Source organism: Dermacentor variabilis, chromosome 1 (assembly GCF_050947875.1).
Source record: "Dermacentor variabilis isolate Ectoservices chromosome 1, ASM5094787v1, whole genome shotgun sequence".
Classification (NCBI taxonomy): Eukaryota; Metazoa; Arthropoda; class Arachnida; order Ixodida; family Ixodidae; genus Dermacentor; species Dermacentor variabilis.
In genome coordinates this window covers 213704071-213730358 of record NC_134568.1, presented here as the reverse complement: position 1 = coordinate 213730358, position 26288 = coordinate 213704071, and the positions used below count along the sequence as shown (strand labels likewise).

General features: G+C 43.9%; 1 protein-coding gene across 4 annotated transcripts in view; it reads right to left on the bottom strand.

Moving 5' to 3' along the window:
* The window catches only part of Snx16 (sorting nexin 16), a 47619-nt gene that overhangs the window by 8537 nt on the left and 12794 nt on the right, over window positions 1–26288 (bottom strand). For 2 of the 4 annotated variants that reach the window (XR_012830783.1, XM_075704275.1), the window contains exons 5-7: window positions 25829–25898; window positions 22603–22739; window positions 21897–22010 (exon numbers count right to left, since the gene is read on the bottom strand). Coding sequence is in view for 3 of the 4 variants with exons in the window: in XM_075704275.1 (XP_075560390.1) it covers window positions 21897–22010; window positions 22603–22739; window positions 25829–25898 (321 nt within the window). In the remaining variant the exon portion in view is untranslated. Of the gene's footprint in view, window positions 1–18467; window positions 18504–21896; window positions 22011–22602; window positions 22740–25828; window positions 25899–26288 lie in introns of all 4 variants that reach the window. The other 2 variants (XM_075704285.1, XM_075704295.1) reach the window with 2 other exon arrangements.

Below are 26288 nucleotides of genomic sequence, written 5' to 3'. Positions count from 1 at the left end.
TAAAGGCAAATATTAAGTCAAGCTAAAGTGATAGATTAGTGCTTGGGAATCTGTAAGGCGCCAGTATTATTGCGAACAGGGCCTTAGTAATCGAGAAACTGAGGTAAATGCAGGACATGATTAGAGACTCCCCCGGGGCATTCAAGCACCTGCCCTATGACGAAAGCACTCCTCAGTTAAATTCTGTCACTAGTACTCAACCACTTCTTGCAAAAACATCATTGTATTTTATTATAAGATGAAATAAAATGCTACTTATCCAGTTCTATTTAATTTTTAGAAAAAAAAAGGACTAATTGAAATTACTCCCTACAACGACGCGGGTGGTCGAAAAGTTTCATTTTCGCTCGACTCTGCGCTGCCCAAGCTTTCCCGTTTCAGCAGTTTCGTTATTGCGTAGTGCTGTGCTGGTTTTGCTGGCTTGCAAAACTCGCACAAACTGCAAGTAGCAGAGAATTCAACTTCCATGTTATGTTGCGGGATGCCCGAACAGTCTTCGCCACTTGACCAAAAAGCAGCTACAGCGGCTTATCCACCGCTCTGTACTGGCTTGGTGCCGCCGTCTGTAGGGTGCCGTCTTACTCACTGATGGCAGCAAAGGGCGGTGATGGCATATGCAACGGCACCACTGCCCTGGTTGGGTGGCGGGAGATTTGAATTTCGAAAAAGGTATTCGGACCCTTCAGATGCAATTTTCTCGTAAACTAAGTCCTTTCTTGGCACGAAACAAGCATTGCGAGGTTTCTGGAATGGTATTTAAACAGTCCACGCCGACTTCTTACTTGCCTTTAGTGTCCCTTTTAAGGGGGCCCTAAACCATCCCTCAGGCTCGGTTAAATAACATAATCCGTGGGTAGCATACACTGCTGTGAAGATCTTAGCCAAATTTTGCTGTCGTACGCGGCGCATGGAGCTCGCAGGCAGAGCATGAAGTCACCTTTCTCTCAAACGCTCTCTTTTCAAATAGAAGCCTCCTCCTCACTCTCTTCCGGGTGCTTTATTTCATAATAAAGCGGATTCCCTTACACAGCTGCTATTGGTAGCTGTGATCGGCTACACAGCGTAGATACCGCGGCCGCTGCAGGGTGCCACCTCGAGTCCAGTGGCTAAGTGCATTGCGGCTCACTCAGTACAACTGTGTTTGGCTTACATTTAGCGCGTCGTAGGCACCAAGATTGGAAGTCGCAGCGTCTATGTTAACATCAAAAATGAAATTTGAACTGCGCACCACGGTGGCATTTAGAAGGCGGAGCGTTTTGGACACGCCCCACTCCGCAGTAGCCTTCGCAGTGCAGGGCACTGAAGCAGGAACAGGAACACAGTAGAAGTTATGTTTGATTGCCGATAACTCCGCTTCTGCTTAACATAATGAAGTACTTTTTGCGCCAAAGTGTTTCTGAAATAGCCTATTTTCACTTTAAATGTCTTTCTCCACTTCGAAAAAAGTAGTTCAGGGCCCCTTTAACAAACAAACAAGAAAAGGCCCAGCTGAGTGAAAAAACAAAACTAAAAACAAAGTGAACTGATACTGGATCATTAAATCTTCTAAAGCATCTTTTCATCGAGACCAGTGAGCATTTATTAGGATTGTTTTTCACCAATTACAAAATTGTAATGTTGTTGCAATTACTGTGGATGAGAAAGGCAGCATTTCCTGTTTAAGGGAAGGCTGCAGTCGTTTTTTTCCTATTGGTACAAGCTGATGGGGAAGCTGTTGAAATGGGTGGGTTGTAGAGCACACATGTTGCGCAGCTTCTTAAAGTCTGCCCTAAGCCATATTCAGAAGGAGAATGGGCATCTAAGGCTCTGGTAACTTATGCGAGGAGTTTATGTGGGCAGAAGAGCTCAAAGGGTCTCAAGTGGCCGGTGGGCTATGTGTTTCAGGCCCATGGCCTATACGATTCAAAAAAATAGGTGGCACTATTAAAAAATTAGGAAAAACTTCTTTATCCTAATTATCCAACTAAATTTTCAACATTGCAAAAGCAATCTCAAGGACTAAAGCAATTTGAATATTTTATGACAGCAAAACATGACATCAGTGACTATGATCTTGGGTAGTGCACCAAAAAATGGCGGGGTGAAAAACTAATGATGAACTTCAATGGTAGGTTCAGAATGGCTAACCAACTACGCACGCAAGCACCCCATTCTTGCACACAGCAGAAATGCCAAAGCTATAATGGAACAACAGTGGCATCAACGGAACAAGCAGCTAGGATGCATACCCAGCATTCCCTTTATTCCTACAGCTACTTTTGTTTTTCGGCATTTGCTGTTGGCACTGTCACTTTGTTTTGCAGAACTGTAATGCGAAAGCTATTGCTGGTGAGTAGTACAACAAAAGTAAGTACTGCGAAAACATGCCCAGAATACAAGTATTCTGTAATTGCACGACATTGCATTGTCTATGAATGTGTTGCCGAGCAATGAAAAATGTGCCAAAAGAAATCATGCTCTGAGCATGTCATGGCATCATGCGATACAAAACTGAATGTCAGAGCACTGAACCAAACAATCATTTTCCCTGATACTCTCATGAAATGCCAGTTTTTCATCATTGCATGCAAGCATGTTGTCCACAAATTCAACGACCATGACATCTGCAGTGCCACTAAAGAGCTGGAAGAAAAATAAACCACTTGTGAAGGAATTAAGTCATGCAGAGTGCCAGTTGACTCAGAATATTTTTCTACAAAGTGATCTTTGTTAAAGATCAGCTGTAGATCTTCCATTAGTACATGTGGCCCACGTACCCTATCTGCCATTTACACAAGACTAAAAAAAGAAAGCAGGAAATGCATACTGAAAGCACTCTGAATCTGCCATAGGAATTCACCATAAACGTATAGACAGTGCTATGCAAAGCTTGACGCTGCTTTTGAGCACCACTACATGGGTCCATTTATCCACATGATTGTAAATAGAGGCCTTCTCTGTGCACACGCCCCTGACGCTGGTACTTCGAACACAAAATATTTCACAACCAGGTCCCGTGGCAAGTCAAAACCTACCAAAGATCATGCTATCCAAACAACAATCCACAGTCCAGTCTTCCACTTTAATGGCCTTGGATTTTACTTCTCTTTGCTACATGAATTCTCTGTCTAGCAATATTGTTACAAGATGAAACACTGAAAAAATTTGTAGCCCGCTTATGGACACTCAGATCTGTTACAGCTGAACAGAAAACATCATCTTTAATTGTGCTTCAAACCCAAAAAACTACTCCCTCAACATGAACCATGAAATAAACATGCTCAAAAAGGTACTAACAAATGTGCACACCAGTGGGCAAGAAGGAACAAAGAAGAGAAAGGAAAGAGAATGAAGCACAGACCAGCAGCTCATGAATAGTTTTCAAACAAGGACACTGTATATACTAGGCATCTACGTTGGATGGTTCAGTGTTTGCATTCATGCAGCCAGCATTTTTTAGAGGAGCCATCAGGTGCGCATGCATGATAGGGTGCCTTCACAATACATATACACAATAAAAAAAGCTACAAATTAATTTTGATCATCTGGAAATCTTTAGGCCTGTTCAATTCAACATCTGAACCCGTTTATGAGGTGCTGCGCCATGCCATTCAATTCAACAGAGCAGAACTGATGTCCTCTGAACCACATTGTTCATTTTAAATGGTGCAGGAAAGTTTTCGAGCTGCTTCACGATTTTTCTGTGCCCTGCCTACCGACAGTGCTGACTAGGCACAAATGTGAAGGTGTGAAGGAGCAGCACAGCAGACGACACAGCACATGGGTGCAAGCGCTGTTGAAACTGCTCATGCACATGCGTCTACGCAACACAGGGTGTGTTGTTTATGTTGCACGTGTACACTAGCATGTTGTGCACTTGCCACAGTCCGTAATTCAGCTGTTCGTGTCAAACAAATCAATGCTATTTAGGGTTGAACGACATGTCTCTATCAACTGTCAGTCCTGGTGATTTTCTTGTTTGATTACTTTCTAGAGTAGAGCAATAAAATGTGAGAAAAAAAATTTACGGCATTTCAACCTCTCGTTTACGTCGTTCAAAGACATTTCCCCAAGCAAGTTGCAGGTGAGAATGGGGTATACGAAGCACATTAATTATTGTGAGCTGTGCGGGAGCGACAATGTTTGATCGACATCAACTAGAGGTTGATTCACCTTCCAACTTTTGAATGCATGCATCACTTCGGCCAGCAATTTCTTCAGGCGTTGCATGGCAATGCAAAGGCGAGTAGCGAGTGAGTAAGTGCCGATCTCATTCCATGCCGCCTGAGCAAAAGAGCATGGCATGAGCACTGATCGGTGAAGCCTGTCAGAGGGGACTGGCAGCCATGACTAGTGTCATGGGTAAACTTCTCTGCTTACTCCTTAATGTCACCACCTGCCTTTGTTCGCTATACAACACAGGGAAACATCTTGGGCCATTATAAAACTGTTTGAGTGTTTTAACACAGCGTCATGAAGTGGTAAAGGGCTTGATGAAAATACAAAATTTGTGCATCGTTACTGACAGGTACTATGGTGAGCACTCCATGCTACAGCTCCTGAAGTGGGACTTTCATTTGTTTTTCACCTTTTCAACTATACACGCCTGGTTGGTACAGGTTGAGCACCGCCAATTAGCCAGTGCCATAATGTGACCATTTTAACAAACATATAATCCCAATGGTTCTGGCAACTGCCACAAGCATCTATAGTTGGTCACAACATAAAAATTCAGCACAAGCTTCTCCTACACAACCATACTGCCCCTCCTCTCTGTGTCTTCGTGCTGCAAAACATAGTTAAACATGCACCTATAGGAACAAATCTCAAGTTGCTGTGTTACTATTCCATGCAAAATTGCAAAGCCAAAGCAATATCATCACAAGCCAACAAACACTGGCACCAAGGACAACATAGGGGAAATTACTTGTGCTTAATAAATGAAATAAAGAAACTGTAATGGGTGTACTGAACAGTTCCGATGGTAACGTCTGTTCGTAACCGAGAAGGCAGGTGACGCAGAGCAGGAACAGCTGGTTGCCCGGATGGCTCACACTCGTGCTAAGCACTGGCGATACGGCTGGCCCACTGGTTGCACAGCAGGCATGTAAGAGACGATCTGGCTGGCCTTGTTCTTGTGCTCTTCTTCCTCATTACAATTACCCCCGGTGGAAAAGCGGAGCCATCCTGGCGACTTACGACGTGGAGACGAGCGGGTCATAGAATTGTTTCAGGCGGCGCTTGTCGGATGTCGATGTAAGCGGCTCTATGACATAGTTGACCGGAGAGGTGCGTTCGACGATGCGGTATGGTCCATCATACTGCGAGAGAAGTTTTGTCGAAAGTCCAGGCGTGGTAGAAGGCACGGACAACAAGACAAGTGTGCCAGGAGCGAAGTTCGGATTCGTAGTGGCACCATCACGATTGGCTTTTTGTCGTTGTTGGTCGGCGGAGGTGAACTTTCTGGCTAATTGACGGCATTCCTCAGCGTATCAGGCGACGGCTTAAATGGGAGCGCACTCTGACGTGTCTGGTGTATAAGGCAAAACCGTATCGATAGTATGGGAAGGATCGCGGCCGTAGAGAAGTATGGAGAAAATCCTGTAGTACTTTGTGTAGCCATATTATATGCGTACGCGACAAATGGGAGGATGATGTCCCAGTTTGTATGCTCCGATGAAACGTACATGGCGAGCATATCACCAAGGGTGCGATCGAAACGCTCTGTAAGCCCGTTAGTTTGAGTATGGTATGCCGTGGTGGTCCGGTGAACTATGCGGCATTGAGCAAGCAGAGCTTCAACCACCTGCAAGAGAAACACACGGCCTCTATCACTCAGCAGCTCCCGAGGGGGGCCATGATGAAGAATTAAACGATGGAGCAGAAAGGATGCAACGTTACTGGCGGTCGCTGCAGGTAGAGCAGCGGTTTCAACATAGCGTGTAAGGTGATCAACTGCGACAATCATTCTTTTTGTGTGACGCTGTAATTGCGTTCCGCTTTGGTCAGCGCACGACTGGCGTAAGCAACAACGTATTCGGAGTAGCCAGATTTGCGCTGCGCAAGGACAGCGCCAAGGCCAATACCACTGGCATCGGTATGCACTTCAGTTGGGGCGGCAGGGTCGTAGTGTCGCAGTATAGGCGAAGACGTTAGGAGACGGCGCAAGGTCACGAACACGGTGTCGCATGCAGGAGACCAGGAGGATAGGTCGTTGGCGCCACTTAAGAGTTGTGTCACAGGTGATATTATCGAGGCAAAATTGCGAACAACGTGTCTGAAGTAAGAACAGAGGCCGATGAAGGAGCGGAGTTCTTTGAGTGTCTTAGGTTTCGGAAATTCTGCCACAGCGCGAAGTTTTGATGGGTCGGGGCAAATGCCGTATTGTGATACGGCGTGACCTAGAATCATGAGCTTGCGCGCGGCAAACTGGCACTTTTTCAGGTTCAGTTGCAGGCCTGCGTTGGTCAAGGCCGTCAACACTTGTCTAAGGCGAAGAAGATGCGTGCTCAAATCAGGGGCGAACACAACAATGTCGTCGAGGTAGCACAAACACGTGCTCCATTTTAGAACGCGAAAGATATTATCCATCATTCATTCAAACGTAGCAGGCGCATTGCATAGGCCAAATGGCATCACATTAAATTCGTATAAACCATCTGGAGTAATGAATGCAGTTTTAGGGCGATCAACTGCTGACATCGGGCCCTGCCAGTAGCCCGAGCGTAAATCCAACGAAGAGAAGAATTTAGCGCCTTGCAAACTGTCCAGAGCGTCGTCAATGCGCGGTAGAGGGTAGAAGTCTTTTCGCGTTACCTTATTAAGACGGCGATAATCGACGCAGAACCGAATGGAACCATCTTTTTTTGTGACGAGAACCACCGGTGATGCCCATGGGCTATTGGAAGGTCGAATGACGCCGCGCTGAAGCATGTCGTCCACGTGCTCACCGATCACCTGATGCTCCTTGGTGGATACGCGGTGCGGGCGCTGCCGCAATGGTGCGTTGGAGCCAGTGTCGATGTAGTGGCTGACGGTTGACGTGCGACCCAGAGTAGGCTGAGCGACATCAAAAGAAGAGCGGAACTGGGCAAGCAGGCGAAGAAGCTGGGAGCGCTGCTCGGAAGTAAGGTCATCGGTAATGAAAGGTGTGAATAAGTCAGGTGATGGCGGAGCAGAAGGGAAAAGTACACAGAAGTCAGTGAGCTCTGCATACGAAGCATCCGGCTTGTTGGTTATAAACATGTCATCAAGAGGCTGAACATGGCCAAGTGCTTCGCCGCAAAGAGCCATCAGGGCTGTAGGAAGCGGATTGCAGACAACGATGGCGCTGAAACCGGCTGAAATGTCAAGCGTGGTGAAAGGGAGGGGAATGTCTTTGCGGCTCATGAAGAGTTCTAAAGGAGTGAAGAGGACAGCGCCTTCAGGAACAGCGCCACAGAAGACGGGAACAACAGCAGACGAGTACGGCGGCATGGCGATGTCTTCTCGAAGAACTAGCTTAGCGGGAAGGGAAGTGGCACTGACGAGGGGCACGTCACACAGAGGCAATAACTCGACTTCAGCACGTGCACAATTGATGACGGCGTTGTTTCGCGAAAGAAAGTCCCACCCAAGTATCACGTCGTGAGAACAGGACTGCAGAACCACAAACTCTACAATATAGAGAACGCCCTGAATAACAACTCTAGCTGTGCATGCTGCGTGAAGAGAAAACCCAGAAAGTGGCATCGTAATTTTTCGTAAAGCGCGAGAGAGGCGTTCGTTTAGAACAGACACGGCTGCTCCAGTATCAGTTAGCGCAATGGTAGGGACGCCGTAAACAGTAAGGTTGACAACGTTCGAAGCTGACAATGGAGGACTTGTACAGATCGATGGCGACGCAGTTCCTGCTTCCTGAACTGCGGCGCTTAGTTTTCCTCTTGCGTGGGTGAAGGGCGCCGACGCATGGGGGACAACGAGCGGCGACGCGGCGAAGGGGCGAAGGTGAACGACGTGTAAGGACCGGGCGCTCGGCTGGTGGCCTGTTCAACTGCCAACTAAAATAAGTGTCGTGGAAAGGCTGCATGTCGGTGTAGGGAGGCGACTGCACAAACTCATCAGAGTGCAGCATACGGCGACGGCAGAGTCGTGCAACATGGCTGGGAATACCGCAGGCATAACATATGGGCCTGTTGTCTTGCATGCGCCAAGGATTAGTAAAGGCAGGAGCAGGTCGATGGACGGGATGACGAACGGGTGGTAGCGGCCGAGGATGTAGCGCAACGAGTGGTTGACGAGGAGGCTGCGCGGTGACGGATGCGTAAGTAAGTGGCGCGGCGACAGGGTACTGCTGATGCTGCATTGGTAGAGCCTCAGCTACTTGATCTTCAATAACCCGCCGGAGCGTAGGAACGAGCTGTGTAGGAGGCTGTTGCGGCAGTGGCTGCTGTTGGGGTAGCTCAGCGAAGGGTAGAAGAGAAAGCTGACGTGCAACTTCCTCCCGCACGAAAGCCTGGATTTGTGTGAGCAAGGGGGAGCGATCAGAGAAGGCTGTCATGGAAGAGAAAGCCTCGTCAGCCACTGAGGGGCGCCTGGTCAACTCGCGCTGTCTCCTCAACTCGTCGTAGCTTTGGCACAAGTTTATGAGCTCTGCTACAGTGCGTGGACTCTTGGCGATCAACATTTGGAAAATGTCATCGGCGATGCCCTTCAAAATGTGCTTCAATTTGTCATTTTCGAGCATAGAAGCATCCACACATTTGCATAGGTCGAGAACCTCTTCAATATAACAGGTGAATGTTTCACCGGGTTGTTGCGCTCGCTCTCGTAACCGCTGCTCGGCGCGCAACTTGTGGACGGCAGGGCGACCGAAAACTGCAGCGAAACTGGTCTTGAACGTGGACCAGGACTGAAACTCGGCTTCGTGATGTTTATACCACAGGTGAGCCACTCCCGCAAGGTAGAATATGACGGCATTTAACTTGGCGGTATCATCCCATCGATTGTGCAAGCTCACCCGTTCGTAGGTAGACAACCAGTCATTGACGTCCTGTTCATCCGTACCGCTGAAAACCGCTGGATGGCGTTGTGGGACAGCGCCAGAGCACGCAACGGGGGGTGGCGGCGACGTCGGCTGGGGAGAGTCAGGCATGATGGGAGGCAGAGTCCGACACCGGAGTTCCAGGCTGTAGATGTTCTTGAATACCCCGCACCTCCACCAATTGTAATGAGTGTACTGAACAGTTTTGATGGTAACGTCTGTTCGTAACCGAGAAGGCAAGTGACGCAGAGCAGGAACAGCTGGTTGCCAGAACGGCTCACACTCGTGCTAAGCACTGGCGATCCGGCTGGCCCACTGGTTGCACAGCAGACATGGAAGAGACGATCTGGCTGGCCTTGTTCTTGTGCTCTTCTTCCTCATTACAAAACGATAAATTAATGGAAATGAAAGTAGATGAAAAAACAACATGCTGCAGGTGGGGAACGATCCCAAAACCTTCGCATTTCGCGTGCGAAGCTCTACAAATTGAACTACTGCGGCACCGTTTCCCCATCCACTTTCTCGGGTATCTTTGTTTCCTAGTAGAACCCTGGGAGTATTAGCCAGCACCTCCACTCGCAGACCTTGGCAGCAGATGTGGAACATCCTTTCTGCTGCAGGCGTCACGAGAACGTGATCTTTTTGGGTGAAGGCAACCGGTCAATAAACCCACACATGCTGCCTGAAGGCATCAATGCTGCCGGATTCGAGATCCTCGTTATGAATAAACGAGAAGAAAGGGGGTTAACTGAGGGGCCTGATTTTTATTAGTCATATCATAAGAAGCCAACAAACACTGACCTCAAGGACAACACAGGGGGAATTACTTGTGCCTAATAAATGAAATAAAAAAACAATAAATTAAAGGAAATGAAAGTGGATGAAGAAAAGATCACATTCTCATGACGCCTGCGGCAGAAAGGATGTTCCATATCCGCCGCCAAGGTCTGTGAGTGGAGGCACTGGCTAACACTCCCAGGGTTCTACTAAGAAACAAAGATGCCCAAGAAAGTGGATGGGGAAATGGCACCGCGGTAGCTCAATTGGTAGAGCATTGCACACGAAATGCGAAGGTTGTGAGATCGTTCCCCACCTGCGGCAAGTTGTTTTTTCATCCACTTTCATTTCCATTAATTTATCGTTTCTTTATTTAATTTATTAAGCACAAGTAGTTTCCCCTATGTTGTCGTTGGTGTCAGTGTTTGTTGGCTTCTTATGATATGAATAATAAAAATCGGGTCCCTCGGTTAACCCCTTTTCTTCTCATTTAAAGCCAAAGCAAGTTATTTAGAAATGCTCACAGTTCGTCAGTCAGTAAAACTACTGTGATGCAGAATTCAGAAACTGCAAAAAAGGACAGGACACTACTACTATGTTTACTAAAAGTTTTATTTTATTTTACTTTATTTCCAATATTGTGAGCCCTTGCGGGCTGTTACAGGGGTGGGGGAAAAAGAATTTTCCACAGACACGTAACATCAGTTCCGCAATAAACAAACAATGCATTCAGCAAACACATGACAGTTTACGCTCAAATTATTCAGTTGTGTACGTTTCAATAAATACATCAGCGTCAAGTTTGTCCCAATCAACTATAGTTTTCACAAGAAAGGAAAATTTGAAGGCATCAACACGCGGCACATAGGGCATTACAGCATGAGGGTGACCTGTACGTGGGGACACTCGTCTTGGGGGAAGCAAGTATCGACTGGAGTCGAAACTGAATTTATTGTTGTACATTTGGTACAAGAATTTCAACCTGGCTATTTTTCTGCGCGTTGCCAGTTCGGGCAAACCGGCACGAGATAACGCAGTTACAGACTGTGTCCTTTGATAAGCATTAAAGATAAACCTTGTGGCTAGTCTATGAATTCGTTCCAGTTTATTTATCAAGCCCACTTGGTGCGGATCCCAGACTATACATGCGTATTCCAGTGTAGGTCGTACAATTGTTTTGTACGCCTTGAGCTTTACCTCGGGTGTAGCATCTTTCAACTTTCGCCTTAACAGACAGAGTTTGCGTTGAGCAGAACCACAAATGTTTTCGATGTGTGCGTTCCAATTCAAATTGTGCGTGATTATAACCCCGAGGTACTTAAGCTTACTAACATGTTGAAGCGGGCTATCATTTATTCTGTAAGAAAAAAGCAACGGCGTTTTCTCGTTAGATACAGTCATGTAAGCTGATTTATCGAAATTAATTTTAATGTCCCACGTAACACACCAGTCATAAATTCTTTGCAAGCTTTCGTTCAACAACACTTGATCCTGGACATTCTTAACGCGACAGTAAATAAGGCAATCATCCGCTAATAGATGCAGTTCAATGTTAAGATGCAAGTCATTAGCAATGTCATTTACATATAATAGAAACAGAATTGGTCCTAAAACCAAACCCTGTGGTACACCGGATAAAACAGGTAATGAGGATGATCTTTCGCCTGCTATTTGAACATATTGCTTTCTATTTGTAAGGTACGCATGGATCCATTTCACAATTTGTGTATTGACTCCAAGTTTATACAATTTCTCAATTAGTTTTATGTGACACTCCCGGTCAAATGCCTTCAAAAAATCAATTGCTATAACATCAATTTGTTCGTTGTTGTTAATTGCGACGCCAAAAGCATGAGACACCACAAAAAGCTGCGTCACCGTTGACAGACGTTGGCGAAAGCCATGCTGCTTACTGTAGAATAAGTTATTTTCTCTATATTCAACCAGATGTTTCGATATTATGTGTTCGAACATTTTACACGCGGCGCATGTAATGGAAATAGGCCGATAGTTTTCCGTCAATAACTTATTGCCCGCTTTAAATATAGGTACGATACGTGCAAGGAGCCAATCTTCTGGCACACCTCCGATACGGAATGATATTGCAAAAATTCTAGACAAAGAATGTGATATCCATTCACAATAACGTCTTAAAAACTCATTGGGTATCTCATCGGGGCCACAAGCTTTTTTGTTATCCAGTTTTAACAACAGTGCTAGAATGCCTTCTCGAGAAAATGCAATATCATTTCTATCTTCACGCAGCAACAAACCATTGCTCGCATTTATGGGGTGCCTATTACTGCCAGGTGTAAACACAGAGTTAAACATAGGGTTAAAAGCCTGTGCGATCAAAGCTGGTTTAGTGCAGACACTTCCGTCTACCTTAATTTCATTGATGTTGCACGTAAAACTAGACAAGTAATTCCAGAATTTTTGAGGCGAGTTTTGCAAGTAATCCACCAGTGTTGTTGAAAAAAATGCCGCTTTTGCGTCTTTTAATTCCTTTCTAACTTGTGTACTGAGACTGGCTATTTCTGCACATCGCCTTGGCATCCTTCTACATGCACGATTCAGTCGCCGCTTCAAATGAATAATGTTTCTAGTTACCCATGGACTGGGTTTTCCTATGCGCTTGATTTTCTTGGGCACATATTTTTCTAAACAGGCGCGAACAACTGATACAAAGTATCTCCAAACCCTATTTAGGTCATTTTCAACCGGCATATTATCAAGCGCCCGTCCTAAGTAGTCGATAACCGATGTGTCGTCAGCCCGATCAAAATTATACACATATACAGAGGGATTCTTTTCTATTTGCGTGTTTCCTATACTTAAAGTTGCTACTACTGTTTTATGATCTGATATGCCTTCCTCAATGTCGACATTATATTTAAATGTTCTGTTAGTCAAAAATAACAAATCCAGCGTAGATTGATTTTGCCCCCGAGTCCTGGTCGGCTCATGAACTACCTGAACAAAGTTATGCTTAAGCATAATCTCGAACATTATATCAGCGCTAGACTTTTCCACTGGCCCCGTAATTCTGGCATCCCAATCGACACCTGGTAAATTAAAATCCCCTGTTAAAATAATTCTACTTCTGGCATTCCTTATGTTATTTAAATGCTGGTCAAGCGCATACAAAAATTCAACAGGGCTTCCGGGGGCTCTATAGATAACGCCAACTAGCAAAATAGTATTGCCAAGAAATAGTTTGCACCACACACTTTCATGCCCGTTTAAGGATGGCACAGTTTCATATCTGAGTGGTTTCTTCACTAGAAGCGCCACGCCACCGCCTCGTGTTGCTCTATCTTTGCGGATTACATTGTAAGTGCTTGGAAATACCTCATCGTCCTTCACGTCACTGTGCAACCACGTTTCTGTTATGGCAATGAGCTCTGCGTCGTGAAGCAATGACAAGTATTCAAGCTGTTCTACCTTATTCACTATGCTCCGTGCATTAATGTTCAGTAACCTTATTTCAAGGTGCCTTGCGCGTCAGTCAACTTTGTCAGTGGCAGGGGGTCGTTCATTGCGCAGTCTCATGCGCACATTCTGCTCAAAGTCCCATGTGTAAGCAATGCTATTGATGAAAAGCTTATCGTGAACAAGACTGACCTTTGCGCCATCGCGTTTGTCAGTCTGAGCCGATTTCCAAAGTAGTCTTCTTTTTGCGACTGTTTCCGGCGAATAGTCGTCAGAAACACTAATTTTCATTCCTTTGAGTTTTTTGCAATTCTTAAAGATTTCCACCTTTTCATTGTAATCGTACAATTTTAGGATAACAGGTCTATTGCGTGATTGTTTCTTTTGACCAAGCCTATGTATTCTTTCAACCGATAAAATCGTGACGCCAAGTTTGTTAGAAAAAATATTTTTTACAACTTGCTGCTCGATATCTTCACGCATTTCGTTTTCAGTCTCGGGAACACCAAATACAATAACATTATTCCGCCGTGCCCGGTCTTCTAATTCAGTTAGTCGCTGTTGCTGATACTGAACTGTTCGCTTAACGTCTTCAATCGTTCTTTCAAGAATTTCCACCCGAGCACATTGACTCGTAATTTCTACTAGGCTCTCTTCCAAATTGGCGAGCCTGTTGTCCATTTGAATTTGCTTATCCAAAATTTGTTTCAGCATTTCTTCCACAGTTGGGCCAGGGTTTGTTTCAACGTCCCCGGAAAGCAAGACCTTAAGACCTAACCACCACATGCTCAAAACTTCAAAACACTTCACAGGGAGCGGCAGCACCAATAGACATAGGCAATTTGACCGTAGTCTTGATACATGAGAGTAATAACCAACCTGTAATACAAGCCATGCGTGGTTATGCGCCATTGCCACTGCCGTGCTGCCGCCCCCACTGAAGGTAGCCGAGTGCATTGCTGGCTTTATATGCCCGCTGTCCGTTGCTGATGTCACTGCTGCTTGACGATCCAATTGGCTCATCCAGGTGACGTCCACCGTTGCTGAACTGGGCTTCGCACTGCTGACGATAAGCGACAGAATCTGTAATACAAGCCATGCGTGGTTATGCGCCATTGCCGCTGCCGTGCTGCCGCCCCCACTGAAGGTAGCCGAGTGCAGTGCTGGCTTTATATGCCCGCTGTCCGTTGATGTCACTGCTGCTTGACGATCCAATTGGCTCATCCAGGTGGCGTCCACCGTTGCTGAACTGGGCTCCGCACTGCTGACGATAAGCGGCAGATTCTGTAATACAAGCCATGCGTGGTTATGCGCCATTGCCGCTGCCGTGCTGCCGCTGCCGGACAAGTTTTGTCGGACAAAACTTAAGCGTAGAAAAGTGTTGACTTTTTTTAGGCAAAGTAACTCTTTAGAATAGAATATGCAAAGGCTATGAGCACACAAACATGTTGAATGCGAGGTGAAGCCTTTCGCCGTCGGTGAAGCAATAAGGCCGATGTGCCCTGTTCAACACTTTGACAAGGGCACCACTGACAAGGAATGAACAACAGGAGATTTGGTAAGTGCTGTGAATTCCAGATTAATCTGTATGCAGCAGCCAAGGGATATGAAACAGGCATGCATCATGTTGCAACTTCTCAGCACTGGCAAAACAACTGTAAACATAACACTCAGTCAGTACGATTTTCTGGCGCCACCGTACGCGATTGACAACACAAAAATGACCGAATTCAGGTTCATACGTTCCTAGAAAACACAATCTTTTGCCAACGATGTTCAGTACATCGCTAAACCGCGATCATACGATACGTTTTCTGGCTACTAGATCCCGTGTAAACAAGAAAAGGCACGATTGATAACAGCAGCCACCTGCCGCAGCAGCTTCCCTGCAATGCTCGCCCGCCCATTTTGTGAAAACGCCTGGTGCGCACTCAGTACCAGCAAATCTCCTTCCGGATCGTCGCGGGTCGAATTCACAGTTATTGCTGCCAAGCCTATTGCGATAAGTATCTTCACCTATCTGTTTCATAGTGCGTGGGGTGCACAGCACCGTTGGAAGCGTACTGCATGCTTTTAATATTCAACAACCCAAATGCACAGCCGTTTCTTGCTGCAAGTGGCGCGAAGCGAGCATCATGCTTCACTCTGGTGGCATTGTATTCCAGTGTCACCCACAAGCTCGATTTCCTTTGTGTTTCTCGTTGCAGTCTTAAACCACTACGCAATAAGAAAATGACAATGTGCGTCTCGGGTCGTTCAGGTCACACAATCTTGACGCGTGTCGGAGCCTCGTGGTGCAATGATTCATGCCTAGTGGGCACGTGAAAACTTCCCACCAAAATTCCCCATCCGAAGAAGCTACTGACTAAGCCCGAAGTTGAGGAGGGCAAAGGTAAGCTTGCAGAAGCTACAAAAGCGATAAAACATGCATCTCGGGTTGCTCGGGCCCCACCAGCTGGGTGCGCGTTGGCATCTTGTGCTCCAACGATTTGCACAATGCTTTGATTACACAGATGTCAACTACTACAGTTCAGTGCGACATTAGTGACTTCAGATCGTATTTTTTCTCGGCATATGAATGAGGATCTACTGTACCTCCAAAAGGACATAATCAAAATGTTTCAACAGAGTTGAAAGACAAGTTCATGGAAAAATTAAAGGACATTCACATGACTGTACCATGTAATTAAATGCAAGCAAACACAAAAAAACATTACACGAGACTCTCGGTGTCTTCTGATACGCAGACAAACCTGTTTTAAGAGCTTGACACCATATTGACAAAGATTAAATTTGCTCTCTGACATCATGGAAATGAGAAAACGTAATTGGCTAACACATCTACTCAAGTTCCTTTTGAGTTGTAGAGTGGTGGATTTGCTGCTGCGTTCTTAATTTGTGCCATGCAATTCAGAACTATAAGTTCTGAATTGCATGGCCACAATTTTAAGTTTTTCCATGATGAGGTCAGGCATGGTCAAACAAACTCTGCTAAAAAGCATGAAGCACGCCAGCAACATTCCACCTCTGCATGCAGCCCGCTCCTGGTGCAAGTCTTTTCACAAATAATGACGCAAATGCACATAGCCATTGATTCCTATCGTTCTCAGACACCAGACCCACTAGAACAAAACATAGTAGACACTTAAAAGAATATAGGTTCCACAATGATATAGCTAGGTCCTCATTTTTCCTAACTAATTATAGTTCCCTACTGCCTTAGCGAGAAAAATGAAATTTATATATCGGTGTTTTTCATGCCAATGAATTGTTTGTGCCAAGTTTTTATTAAAAGCTTTGTGTATGTAAACTGTTTGCATTGACATGACTTGCAAGAGTTTGTATCATCCTTATTCTTCATTCACAATATTTTGCATAGCCATTAACGGAAACTGTTAACCATGTTTGAAAGCACTGTCATACAGTCGACTCTCGTTACAACGGACCCTGATAATCCGGCAAAAAATGTCCGTTTTATCCATAGGCGGAATTTTTTAAATTGTTCTGGGGAGGGGGGACCGGCTTTCCGAACCCCATGTCTGTGTGTGTGTGTGTTTCTTGCACTTGAAACTTCATGTGACTTCAAAGAATTGTTCACTCAAGCGATGACCTTATATGAAAATTTACAAGACCTCATAGGAGACAGTTCAATCTCACAGCCCGAGTCCTCTCGCACCACAAAGAATCTGGCATCTCTTGGTGGTGTAATCTTCCTTCGTGTAATTGTTGCATACTTCGCTATCACTAACACTGCTTTGCCTTCCGGCAGAACTGCAGCCTCTCTCCCTCACTCACTCACTTTTCTTTTTCTGTGAGTCAGAGTACAAGTGCTGCTACGCATGACTGCTGTTTACTGCTGATGACTGGGTGAATAACACAGCCTGTCCCAAATAACTATCATACACCAAGATTTACAAAAAAGAACAATGCGTTACTCGAAGAAAACCTGGTGCATAATGCTTCCAGTAAAGTGTAGTAGCTGCCAGTAATTCTTTCGTTACTGAGGTTGAATTCGGTAATTACAATTAAGTATCCAACTCAAGAAATACTTTTGTAATTATGAAAGTGTCAGTGAAGCATTTTCAGGCACCCCCAAATGAGATCTAACTTCGGCGTTTTCAATGACATACTAATTGTGTACAATTTTTTCCAACTGGTAAAAAAACCCCACAAAATATAAAAAATACCATGTGACTGCGCTCCCACTCACAGCACAAAGCAGTGCAAGCAGGCATTTCACTTTTTTTTTTTTTTCAAGGGTATCTGTGAAACACAAAAGCGGAAAAACACTAATACTTATTAGACAAAGTTAGAACTTGTCTAATCGGAGGTTTTGCAAACCACTCAAACTTTCTAATTGGAAATTTTTGCCTGATGTCGTTGTTTCCAAAGTTGGTAAATTAATCTTGATTCATTCTGCAATTAAGCACAATATAAAAATTGTGCGACTTACTCCATACAACAGTCAGCAACATGCATTTGGCCATGTCATCTTCAAGTGCATCGGAATATTTTTATTTTTATTTTATTTATTTAAGAATACTGTAGCCCTCACTTGAGGGCCATTACAGGAGAGGAAAAAAAAATTGCAACACCGACAATACAACGTTATACATCATTGTCAAACACAAATTACAGGCAGGATGAACAAATATACACAGACCAGCAGTAATCATGATCAATTCTTAATTAACCCGTTGTCTGTAATACAATTCCAATAGACTATAAAATTCGTTAGCATCTTGTGCTGTTACAGTGCAGTCCGGAAGGCCATTCCATATATTAATACATGAAGGAAAGAACGAATATTCAAAACCATCAAGGAGTGTTTTATAAGGCTGTACACAAGCACTGTGGTTTAAACGCGCACTGTGTTTTAAAGGAGGGCGAATGTATGTTTCTTTGTTTATTCTTATTTGATTTCTGGTTATCTGGAAAAATAATTTCATGCGTTGTTTTTCTCGTCGTGTTTCTAGCAATTCCAAGTCGCAACATTTCAACATGTGTGTTACAGAATCGGCTCTCCGATAACGCGAACAAACAAAACGCACCGCGGTTCTCTGAATTTTTTCGAGTTTATCTCGTAAGTACAGTTGGTGAGGGCTCCAAACTCAGGCTAAAGTTAGCTGGGACACCCTGTATATTTGTGGCCTTCCTCTTGTTGCCATTTACAGCCCCCAAGGCAAGGATCACGTTTACCTTCTGCTCATTAGAGAAAGACATGGCGACTGGGACAAAACAAAATGCACCATCATACCTTTGCAATGATGTCAATTCTTTTTCATGGTGATAGCTGTTGGGGCAAGAAAAAAAAAGAAGCAAGGAACCATCCGTGCACTTTAACAACGCTAAGTCAACAGCAAACAGTTAGTTTCAAACTAACACCAAACGCGACGTGTTACTTCAGCCGAGGCAGGGCAGATAAGGCACTAGCTCGATCACTATGTTTTTCTTTATTTCCTTTATTTCGTTCTGGCTAACTAAGAGGGCGCCTGTGTGAGGGCGCTGCTTTGTGATGCAGGTTGGAGTGCAGTCACATGGTATTCTCCCTATTTCACGGGGTTTATTTATCAGTCAGAAAAAATATGTACGCAATTAGTACGTCGCTGAAAATACCGCAGTTAGATATCCCTTGGCTGTGCCTACAAATTTCTCATTGACACTTTGATAATTAGGTTAATATGTCTCGAGTTACATAATTAATTACAATTACCTAATTATATCTAAGTAACAAAAAAATTACAGGCAGCTACTCCACTGCACTGGAAACAAAATGCACTAGATTTACTTCCAAGTAACGCATTGCTTTTTTAAAAAATCTTGGTACATGATAGTTAATTGGGACACCCGGTATATATTTAAGACCTGATGTAATAGTTCTGTGGAAACCCGCAAGGTGGAGAGAAGTAATTAATAAAAAGAAAATCAGACATCCACCCGTTCGTAGCAATTGCTACAAAGGAAGCCCATACAGGTTCCTCGAAACAAAAGCCTCACAGTTGAAGAAAAATTCGGCCTGGTCCGGGACTCGAACCCGGGACCACCGCCTTTCCGGGGCAGCCGCTCTACCATCTGAGCTAACCAGGTGGCTGGTTAGCACAGCGCATACAAAGCTACCGCATACGAAGCTACCGGCACTGGGCACACTTTTCCACATCGCAGATCACTTTCAAGATACGGCGGGCGCACCGTAAGCAGCAGCTGCCAGAGTAGAACACGCCCTACTCTCGCCTCCCTCCCCGTGCCTCGTGCACAAAAGAAGACGGTGCATTTCCGCCCCGCCTTCCACTCTCACGCGCGCTATATGAAGCCATGATTGTTGGTTGACCCTCGCAAGTCAGTTGCCAGCCCGTGTCGACACGGCAAAAGTACGTTTCATAGGCCCGATTTTGAAAAAAAAAAAAAATTGCCGCCAATTTTGTCCGCTGTAGCCGATAATCTGTTGTAGAGCGGTCTGTTAAAAGTGAACTTTGTTGTATTAATAAAATAGGTAGAATAAACTAAGGCAGAAATATGGTCCGTTATATCCGAAAGTAAACGGGTCCGTTGTAATGATAGTAGACTGTATTTGTATTTGTGTCCGCCGACCCTGCCCCAGCCTTACATATAAGGCTGGCAGTATGGAAGAAATAAATAAATAAATAAATAAAGAATACCACAAGACTGCATAGTCATGTTTCATCCCATCAATTGAGTAGCGAGAAGTGTGTGCAGTACAAATGTACAGATTATACTATGAAACAATAATAGTACTTCATTTTTTTTTCTCAACCAGCTTACAGGCAGGATGGGAGGATCAAAGGTTTAACTCATATGTGGGGGTACAGAGCTTGCTGAGGGACAACGGTACTATTTTCCGAAGATGGTCAGGAAAACAAGCTTACAACTAGAACTGAAGTATTATTCTGCCGGAATGCTGCTCTCATTACAACTAGAAACTTATTTGAAAAGGGACTGCGCAACTGCATTAAAGGGACCATATAATGATTTTAGAAGACCCTTTTATTGGAGAAAATAGAAAGCTTATGATTAAATGTGTCCATAGATGCTGTGGTTGCAATAGAACATTTGTGGCAAATATTTAAAGAAGTTCTGATCGACAAGCTCTCACAAGTATATACGTGTATGGATGTCACCAACACCAATAAATTAGAGCAATGGCAACAGATGAACTCGATGCACGCTTAAACTTTGGTAGCAAGGAAAGCATATTTTTTTGTAAGCGCACGATTTAAAATTTTAAGATATGCAGACTGTGAGTTGTGACATGGTTATCCAGCAAGCCTCCCTAGCTCGAAATCATAAAACCAGTCCGTCTGCAAAATAAATATGATAATTTTATTACCTGAAGCATGATGATATATCTGAATGGCTTCTCGGCACTGGCCTCATGTAAAACACATGTGGAGGCCTGCTGCAAGATGCCTCAGCAGGCCACCACAGTGAGCTGCTCTGTGCGACAACAGCATCCAGAATCGTGGGCAGCATTCTGGCACTCTTCTTGTGCGGTATCACAATTAGAAGGTAAAAGGGGAATCTTTTATGACAAATGTCTCAACAAACGGTGCTTTTCATAGGATCACATAAATTGGCCTAGCTTTCTGCACTGTCCCACCACAATAATTCCACTGCTACATGGGCTTTAAAGCCAGTAATTTAAACATTAACCAGCTTCCTAACCCCTCAAATGCCACGACAAATAAAAAAAAAATTAAAGTGTGGAATTACTTTTAGACCTGCATATTTAGTGCCAATGTTTTCTAAAAAAATACAATACCAGGAATGCCTAGTGTATTTTTACTGGTATGGTAAAAAAAAATAATTAAAGGTCATCGTGTATTATGTAGTCGTCAAAATTACAAGAAACTGCACATATACACATGTGCAAAAATTGCACAAAGTTCACGACGAGTTAAATCGTCAACGGCACCAGAGGACGCTCGCTGTTATCTCATCATAGGTGGTTAAGGTGGCTGATTAACAAAACGTCTGCAATGACTGCTCTCCCGTCCAGAGTACACTGGTCTAAGGAGAGTACTTGAAGAAAGCGCCCTCGAATTGATTGAATTCTTTGTTGCTAAAGAAAGCTTAAATAAAACAACACCCTTAAACCGCAGACCAGAGATGCAGAAGTGCGGAGAGAAAGCATGACATTACAAGAGGAAGGCCCCTGTGCTGTATGACATGCCATACGGATGCAGCCTAACAGAGGCATGCAACATTTGTATACATTTAATACGGAATTTACAAAGTGAAACAAGTACACTTTAACTTGTTGCTAAAACTTAAATATCCATGCTTGATCAAGGAAGCTCAAGCGTCGAACTTGTATCAATGCAAAATAAGTGGCCCTTCCTGCTCATTGTGAATGTCCTTGCTAAAAAAATTTCTGAGAAATGGAATAAGAATAGTGAGATGTGATGGTGTTTTAATGACAAAGAACACTTACAATGTTTAATAAATATCCTGGCAGAAACTTGTCACAAATCATTTCGACTACATATTTCATTGAATAAAAAATAGAAACGTACAAGCTCCTCCCATTTATCTTGCAGTAACATTTCTTAAAAATTACATTGAGATTCTAGATGCAATAGCTGTGTAGAGTGAATGACCTGCTAATTCCAGCACATTTTGCAAGGAATCCCAGATTTGACTGTGCAGTGCTGGGTGCAAATGATCTTACATGGAGGACAAGGTGAGGTTGAGAGCGTGCAGACCAAAGGCATGCGACGATGGCAGCTGTGGCCGGTCTCTCGAGAGCTGTGCGTTGGCCCAGCTCGCCAGAGAACACTCCAGCCTGCACCACCGGGAACAACATACACAGAAGCCCAAAGAAGAAGAGTGAAGGATGCAAATGAATAAGGCAAGCACACGGCCACACATATGACAAAGGCACAAGAGAGAAAGAAAGGTTCAAAAGCACGGCTGCTGTGACAATACCTTCGATAGAGTAAAGCCACAATGAAAAAAGGTGATGCTGCTCACTTTCTCTTTTCAGGCAACGCTCAGGATGACAAGGGCCTAGTACAAAACTCTTGTCAGCCCAAGATACTTATAGACAAAAGGGTCTACACAAATTTTACAAACACGTCAACAAGAAATTACACAATGGGCAACAAACAACTCCCCCATCAGTTGCTGCCAGGTGGCAAAAGAAAGACATCACACGACACCTTCTTATGGATATTGCCCACATAAGCATCCTTAGGCTAAACAAATGTTATCTTGCGATGATTTTCATGATGGTGAAAAGGCAGTGCTACCAAAATGCGGTATGGGAGCAATTCCTCTGCACATCCAGAAAGCACACTGCAGCACAATGGAAGTCCAGATTACATATCACCAATATAAAGCTGGGATAAGCAAGCGTAAGGGGCACTTGCACTTACTTGAGAGCCTTGACAAGGACACCATGCTGAAGCCGCAGAGAGTCCAACTCTGAGCGAAGGACTTCTATCTCTGCATCACGTTCACGCAATTGCTGGTTTAATCGATACACTTGTTCTTCCAAGTTTTCACACAATGCCTGCATGACAAAATAAATAATGTAATGCCTCCCATCTAAAAGCACAACAGAAAAGCTGTAATGTGTGAAATTAGGCACATGGGCTACATCGTGCTGCCAGAGTTTCTTCACTGGCCAATTTATACTGGTGTCACACAGACACGTTGAAGGCCCTCAAACCACAGCTCAATGGCAAAGCTGGTACTGCTATGCAGGTGGCTTCAATGGTCACTGAGACAATTCAGTTGCGCAGAAATCAATCAAAACCTCAAAGGCCTTTAACCCTTTAAGGGTCAATGACGTAAATATACGGTGCCGCCAACAAGCTCGAAATGGTCGATGCCGTATATTTACGGCACCGTCTGCACATTTAAAAAGAACGCCTATTTCCCAACTTTTTCGTTTCTGGCATGTGCTGCCACTATGTGGGAATACAAGGAATTTTTTTCTTGCGCCTCCCTCTCTCGTTTTCATTGCATGGTTTGTTTTAGAGCTAGTTTGCTCCCGCGCGTCTATACACTACCGCTCGCGCATTGGCGCGCAGGCGTCGTCGGCTTCTTGCGTTTGCAAAACTGATGGCTATCTCGTTACTTATTGCTCAAAGGGCGACCGTCTCTCGCTCGTTTAGTGCTCACAGGGGTGCGCATAGGAAGGATGCCGCCGTGCATGCGTTTCTGTTGCTTTTTTTTTTTTTGACATTCGCGAAAACTAATTGCCTCTGGTTGGCAAATAAGATGAAGATTAGCGGAAGTTTGTCACACGTTTTGCTTTTTTGACAGGCACCAACCACGCAGTTTTCTTGAGTGCGTGCACCTACACAGTTCTATTACGCTATGGATGTACATATTAGTGTAAGAGCAGGAACATGTGTATAACAATTCTTGTTATTCACGAATGAAGAGTACATATATGCCAACACAAAATATTTTTTTCTCACTTTACAGTCACCCTAAAAAAATTATGTTAAATTTTTTTCGAAATAAGTAGCTAAGAAGAATTGGAATCTGTGATAAAAAAAAATCGACCCTGGGTGGTCGCATATGGCGAAAAAAAAAAAGCGATTTTCAAGGGGTTCACTCTCATCTGCAGTGTGTTTATACTAGCAAATGGTAAACAAATGCATTAAAAAAAGGAAGAAGTTACTTTCCTGGCAAAAATTGTTTCTTTTCATACATTAATGAGAAGTGCTGCCCACATGTCTTCACAAATGTAATGCAGCCACCAGACTTACTGCCGCAAGTGTGGCAAGAGGAATGCAACAATAACATGACAGAGAAAATTACATCCATTCCATCCACATTAAAAACATTCTGCAGCAATGAAAATAAGGCTTGTTTTATATTTACCTTAAATGACAGCACTGTTTACATTTTTGGAAACAGAACTGTTTCTGATGATGGTTTTACCACAAACACTTGTTAGATTATCGAGACATCACAATAGTCATTAGGTTTGCAATAGCAGCAACGCATTTCTTTTGAGCTTGATAGAGTTGAGAACCTGTAAAGCCACAGACTTCATAACCATTGAAGTGCGCCCAATGTGGCATTGTATTAGACCATTAGTATCAACTTGTGCAAGTAGCTAAAATAATGTCAGTACACAAAATAGTCCCTCTGAAGGCGGGATGGAACTGTTAAACTGAGATTATAACAGTGCTCACTCTGGAAACATAACTCAAGGCGTGCCAGACAGTGGAACACATATTCCAGCAAATGTCACAATGTTGAAGTCGAGTGGAATAAAAGCTCCAGGAGCACTACCATGAAACTTGAAGCACTTAAATGGGAACTGAAGACAATTTTTTATGTTATTTGCTTCTGAAAATTTGTATCCAGATTTTGTACACATTTCACAGGTTTTACTCAGTATCATGGTACCGCATGCATGTAATATTTGAGTGCACAGCTTCAAATTACCACAGACATTAACATTCTCATTCTGTCTAGATGCTTAACTTCACCTTCCCCAACCCCTCCATCACCTATCTAGCCCATTTATTCTAGGGTAGTGGCTTGCAGTCTGACACAGCAGATGAAGCCAAATGCTGTCGTAGTCGCCTTACATACTAGCCACAGCAATTTGGAGATTGCCACTTTGTTAAGTATCATGATAAAAATTTTGAAAAAATATATGGAATCTTGTATGAAATATCCCTGCTATTCCTGAAGTTGTTGTTGTCCCTTCAAATACCTCGCACAGCTGGTAATAGAGGGGCTATGTGATGCCTGCTGTTTGGCTTGAATTCATTATATTGGCTCAGGCAGCTCGCATCCTCTAAAATGAACCTTGGAGATGCCAGCCCGCAAAGCACTCAACACACAGCTTTTCACGAGCGGAACCTCTAATGAATGAACACAGAATGCTGGTGCTGCAGACAATGTTGTTTCTGCATGCAAAAAAAAAAGGATGTCAGCTTGTGAACTAATTTGTTCTAGCACATATGACTGCAGGTCCCCATGGATGTCCCTCCATGGCTGGGTTGACCACATAATTTTTAACTTCTCAGTATGGAGTCGAGGTGCCATTACAAGTCAAGATTGTACAGTAGTGTAGGAGACTGCACTGAAAGGAGCCAAGGCCAAGTTTGGCATGGAATCTTTGATTGACAGGCAACTTTACAGAAATGGTGCCACAACTTGTCTATTCTTGAGGGCTCTTTTTAAAGCCTCATGACTACAAACACAGTATTTGTATAAAAATTTAAATATGACTGCACTTTATTTTTATGCAGCCAACAGAAATACAATGATGCCAACAAACTACTTGAGTGTCATTGACCTGTAGCTTGTAGCAGTTAACATTCAGAAAGCTCAAACATTTTTTCCAGACTCACAAAATCTCAATTAACAAGCTTTTACAGTACATATGACCAGATGTCACAACTCATTGGCCAGGAAGAATGAACACAAGTATGCAGCATTTAATCCTACCAAAAAGCAAACTCAAACTTGAGCACCAGTTGCTCCAACGCGACACAATAAAGAACAAAAAATGCCGCTAGTCATTGCACTGTGCTTTTATGGGCTGTGAAAAATCTCATAATGCTATTGGCTGCAAGGTAAGATGCGCATATTGCACTGTTCTATAAAAGGTGAAACTTTACAAACCCTGCTTTCTTCTATGGTGTCTAATGGCTCCGGAGGATCATCCAAACAGAAGAACTCTCTAACTGGAGGGCTGAAAGGAAATAATTCATCCCAAGTCAAAGGACAATGCACAAATATATGTAAACATGCAGATTTTCGCTTGTAGTTTACTCTGCAACTGGTAATCACAATATTTTCATTCTATGAATGTAACGTTCTGAAGATAGTTCCATAGAATGTCCTTTTTCATTGAAGTATTTCATACCCCTGCCACACAAGCACAGAAAGCAACTTTAACTGGTTAATGCCTTAAACTTTAATGTCATTTGTGGGGTGCCACATGGACATGCTTAATGGCATTAAAGCTTAATGCCATTCGCAACATAGCGCATTCTCGTAACTCACTTTGCCATCAAATGCGTACTCTCGATCCCAATGTCTCCACATTCTGACGAGACTAAACGGATTATTAGTGAAGAGC